Source organism: Pundamilia nyererei, unplaced genomic scaffold (genome assembly GCF_000239375.1).
Source record: "Pundamilia nyererei isolate P.nyererei 1_Seehausen unplaced genomic scaffold, PunNye1.0 scaffold00359, whole genome shotgun sequence".
Classification (NCBI taxonomy): Eukaryota; Metazoa; Chordata; class Actinopteri; order Cichliformes; family Cichlidae; genus Pundamilia; species Pundamilia nyererei.
Genome location: NW_005187760.1, coordinates 107,393 through 112,577, shown reverse-complemented (window position 1 = coordinate 112,577; position 5,185 = coordinate 107,393). Strand labels below are relative to the sequence as shown.

The following is a 5,185-nucleotide window of genomic DNA, read 5'->3' as shown; positions in this document are numbered from 1 at the left end:
TGTGATGAGAAAGAAATTATTTTACCTCTCATCATTATCCTGGACTTTGTTACCGGCGTTCCTCCATTTTCAACAACCCTAATACTATTGTACTTACATAACTGATTGCTTTTTGAAGGCTGCTGATTTTATTGCTCTTCCAAATCTTCTTTCTACTTTCAAGACTGTAAATAAGTAAGTAAAGTTTATTTATTAAGTGCTTTTCACAGACAGGCAGTCACAAAGCGCTGTACACAAAGATTAAAATAAAAAGTACAATCAATAGACATTATGCACAATGTAAAAGGTCAAATATAAGTTAAATAATGTGAAGAATATAAAATACGTAGATCAACAAAAGGCTTGTTTGAATAGAAAAGTTTTTAACTGCTTTTTAAAAGAATCCACAGAGTCAACCAAATGTAACTGGTGGTAGACTGTTCCACAGCCTTGGTGCAACAGACTGAAAGGTTCTATCCCCTTTTGTCTTCAGTCGTGTTCGAGGAACAACCAACAGACTCTGAGTCTGTGAGCGGGGACGACGAGCAGCAGTGTATTTTGTAAGAAGCTTGGATAAATAATCTGGGGCCGTTTAATGCTCTGTATGATAAAACAACGCTTGCTAGAACGAGTTAGTAGTCTGGCTGCTGCGTTTTGTATTGCCTGGAGGAGAGAGAGAGATGATTTATCCAAGCTGGTAAACAGGAATTACAGTAATCTAAACGCGATGACACAAATGCATGAATGAGTTTTTCCAGTTCAGCTGACGAGACCATATGTCGCAGTTTAGAGATGTTTGTTAAGTGAAAGAAACACTGTCCACTTGCTCACTGATCATGTACTCTGGCTATACGACATCCCCTTGGACATAATCTTTGACTGTTGGCCCTGGTTCACCTCGCAGGTATAGAAACAACACTGTTCAGCAATTGCAGCCAGGCCAGTCTTTCATCCTCAGAGTAAGTGTCAAACTGAGTGAGTAAATCAGGAGCTGGAAGCCAGCTTTTGCTGTGTCACTTCGGCTACTGGACGGTCCCCATTTGAATCATCACTTGGGCATCATCTTCCACTATTCCCCACTACAAAAGGTGAGCTCTCTGTCCCTTCCATGCAGCACCACCTTCACCACAGTCGCACCTTCATATCCTCCAGGTCAGAAATTGGTTTTCTACCAAAAAATGTTTCATTGCATACTGAGTCAAAGAAATGATCTCTCAACTTCGTTGGATCTTTTGAAATTAAATCCATGACCAACCCAGTGTCTGCTCACCTGAAACTGCCTTGTAACATGACGATTCATACATTTTTCCATGCCTCTCAGTAAAAACCACTCTGTTATGTCTAGGCCCCCCACGAGCCCAGTTCAATGACAGCCAGCCAGCCTTCCCTGTAACACGAATCCCAGACACTATGGGAGAGGCTTCCAATATGTGGTTGACTGGGAAGGTTATGGTCCAAAAGAACACTCCTGGGTGTCACAGATAGTCAGGGAATTCCACCGTAGGCATCCCAACAAGGTTGGAGTGTCGCCATGAGGCCCTGTGGACTTTTTCTATATTATTATTGTGTTTGAATTATTGGTTTATCTTCACTCTGTCCTCAGTAAACCTTTCGATTGAGTGCCTCCTGCCTAGTTACCCCTTGACAATACACAAACATAGAACATAGAAGCAGGTTAAGATGTACCTGATGTTAACACAGAAATGCCACCAAATAATGAACCAGTTAAAATTGGATTCACCAGGCTTTATTTCTTCATTATGAAAGCAGGTTTAAAGTAAAAAACCAAAAATGCAGCGACAAACTACAATACGGGATAATCTGTGATTTATTATAAAATTAGTATAATAAAACCTTAACTTTCAGTTATTTTTGTATCAAAGAAAACTGTCATTACCCAAGCAGTTCAAAGGATTTGGGTTTTGTTTTTGTCTATTTCCACACTTGTACTTCCATATCTTTTTTGTTCTCCGCAGGCAGAGTCATGGCTGAAGCTGTCATCTCAGCCTGCCCTGTGACCGCACTGATGACTTTTGCACTTCTGCTGAATCTGAGTACAGTACTTTACTGGGTAGATGGCAGAATTCCATCAGATCATTTAACCTCCTTTGGCACTATGTGGATCCCAATGAAAACCTGTTATCACTTCACAGCTTTCCTTAACTCCTTGTTTCAGTCTGTTCCACAGCTCCTTGTTTCCTGAAATCAAGCTCATCTGCTGTTCTGATTTACCTGCTTGTCTGAAGAGCTCAGTAGCCATCATCAACCTCCCTCACCTGACTGCCCACTCTCTGGCACTACATGCTTTGCCATTCATCCATTCTCTTCTGCTTATCCTTGGGGGTGCTCTAGTCTATCACAGGGTGAGAGGCAGAGTAATCCACCAGCCAACCAGACTCCCCCATTGACTCAAACCTGGACCCCCCCGAGGATAACTCCATTCCTTGTCCTCTGACAACATTTTCATTCCAACGTTGACCTGGAGTAATCTTGCCTCTTTTCTCTCACAGATAGCACTTCCATGCTGCCCACCGGTTCCCAAGGCCATTAACTTAGTGCTCAATAAAGCTTTTAAATCACTATCAGTGTCCTGAATCTGTCTATTGTGTCCAAACATTGTAGGTAAATGGCCTGTATTTGTATAGCACTTTACTTGGTCCATAAGGACCCCAAAGCGCTTTACACATTCAGTCATCCACCCATTCACACACACATTCACACACTGGTGATGGCAAGCTACATTGTAGCCACAGCTGCCCTGGGGCGGACTGACAAAGTGGTCTTAAGGTGTGCTGACTGGGGACTACTAATGCTTATCAATAATAATAATAGAAGGAAACATTTTAAAAGATATAAAACAATGTGCTTACATTTTTGCTGAGGTAACCAGTGGAGATATTCCTGCATTGTTTGTCCTCAGAGTGGCAGCATCCTCCACATCTGTAGACGGACACACATGGTGGCTTATAGAAGACGTTGGTAGGAGCACCAAACTCTCTCCCCACATCAATACACACTTCTCTGGGAGAACACTGAGTCTTCCTCCATTCTGACTCTATACCTGCACACAGAGAGACAGTCAGACCACTGTTACAGTGACTTGTTGTTCTTCCTAATGTAGTATTTATCATGTATATTGTGGAGAGAAAAGCAGACCTAATAACAATCATTTGAATAGATACCATCCATCCATCCATTCGCTTCCGCTTATCCTTTTCAGGGTCGCGGGGGGCGCTGGAGCCTATCCCAGCTGACATAGGGCGAAAGGCGGGGTACACCCTGGACAGGTCGCCAGTCTGTCGCAGGGCTAACACATAGGGACAGACAACCATTCACACCTAGTGACAATTTAGATTAATCAATTAACCTATCCCCACAAGCTGCATGTCTTTGGACGGTGGGAGGAAGCCGGAGTACCCGGAGAGAACCCACGCAAACACGGGGAGAACATGCAAACTCCACACAGAAAGACCCCGGCCTGATGGAGGAATTGAACTTAGGACCTTCTTGCTGTGCGGCAACAGTGCTAACCACCGTGCCACCGTGCTGCCCTTGAATAGACACATTTTGTTTTATTACAGTGGCTATGATTTCTGTGCAATCTCAAATGAGCGTGGGCCTTGGATTAGATTTAGAACTGGATACATTCACTAAAGCTTAATTATAGTAATTCTAGATGATCCAAAATCAAAGAAGACTCACTCTCCTCTTTATGAAACTGAAAGAATTAAGAAGTAGAATTTGAAGAAAGAACATAATAAACAAAACATAAACATACTTTTCAGGATATCCAAGTTGAGGTAGACAGCAGCAAATGTTGGCTCTTCTGTATCACCCAGTGGCCTAAGCTGACGGACCTGTGACTGCTGGGAGAGTTTGGAGGATGAAGATGCAGCAGCAGAAAGTTTGGATTTACACTTCACAGCAGCCCAGTATGAAGGATAGATGAGACTCATCAGCTCATCTACACTGGAGGCTGAACGCAAACTCTGTTCCAAGTCTGGCGTTGGTGAAGTGTCCTAAAAGTGAAAACAGACACCTTTACTCAGAACACTGCTTTCACTGAGAATTATTACATATTTTATAATAGTCAAATGAAGAGGGCTAGAAACACTTTTCTACCTAAATGAATGATCGTAAAATTGTATTTTTGCAAGCTAGAAATTTCAATGAGGTAACAGTCAAGGCCAAAGACTGGTTTCAAGTTTGGATCAACACAATTCAAATCAATATTGGAGTTAAGGCAAACATCCCAAACTAATTCATTTCAAATTGTCCAAAGCATGCCCTAAAACTTAAAGGTTATTTTCTTAAACGCAAATAAAAATTTCCTACTTTTTAATGTCAATGTTAAATACCCCTAAATTCTTCACAACAAAATCTTTAATCAGAGTCTCAGAAATATGACTCTGACAAGACTATCAGCCTAATGACTCAAAGCCTTTTCCTATGTAACCTATGTATACTGGGGACCTTTATTCATTTTGTATATCACCTGTTTTTGTGGGAGCACTTTAAATGGCTTTGACTTTATGACTTTTATGAATATAGAAAAGGATTCTTCAGCATTCTTCAGCACTGCAGCTTTCTTACTGCTGCCAGTTGGAAGACTCGAGGGTGAAACCACAGGAACACTGGGAAAAAACACTTTTCTTTTCTACTACAAAAGTATCTGAAGTAACAAGACATTTTTGTTGCATCAACAACAAATAAAGTTTGTGCAAGATCAGTGAGGCAGTTCATCTTATTGGTTTACCATGAGCAAACACTTGCTTTGGATATCACAAATGAAGAACACGTGCTAGTGGTTACTCACTGCCAAATGTCTGTCAGTATGACGAGGATCTTAACCAAAGGGCAGGAGGGTGGGAAGAATTACAGTATGCATCACTTATAAGGTTTCCAGTCTGATGGAGTTATTGAATAGATAAAGCAATTTACTGCTGTGAACGTAGGCAGCCATACAACATATTTAAAACACCTTAAAAAAAGCCCACTGAAAAAAGAAACAATACAAAACAAAATGCAAAAAATAAAAAAATAAAATTAACGGAGAACTGGAACATCAATTCTACCTCAAATAACACTGGAGCTGCTAGTCCATTACTCCGTCAGTCAGTTTGTGCATTTTGGGTGACTTTGACATATCAATGCATTAGTCCACAGGTGAGCCCATTTTAAATGGCTAAACTCCATTTAGCTTTTC

The 5,185-nt window shown here is 41.2% G+C and overlaps 1 protein-coding gene across 1 annotated transcript in view; it reads right to left on the bottom strand.

The window, feature by feature from the left end:
- vegfc (vascular endothelial growth factor c) overlaps positions 1 to 5,185 on the bottom strand; it is a 112,234-nt gene that overhangs the window by 78,682 nt on the left and 28,367 nt on the right. The window contains exons 2-3 of the mRNA XM_005752433.1: positions 3,758 to 3,998; positions 2,850 to 3,040 (exon numbers count right to left, since the gene is read on the bottom strand). Coding sequence (XP_005752490.1) covers positions 2,850 to 3,040; positions 3,758 to 3,998 — 432 coding nt within the window. The remainder of the gene's footprint in view (positions 1 to 2,849; positions 3,041 to 3,757; positions 3,999 to 5,185) is intronic.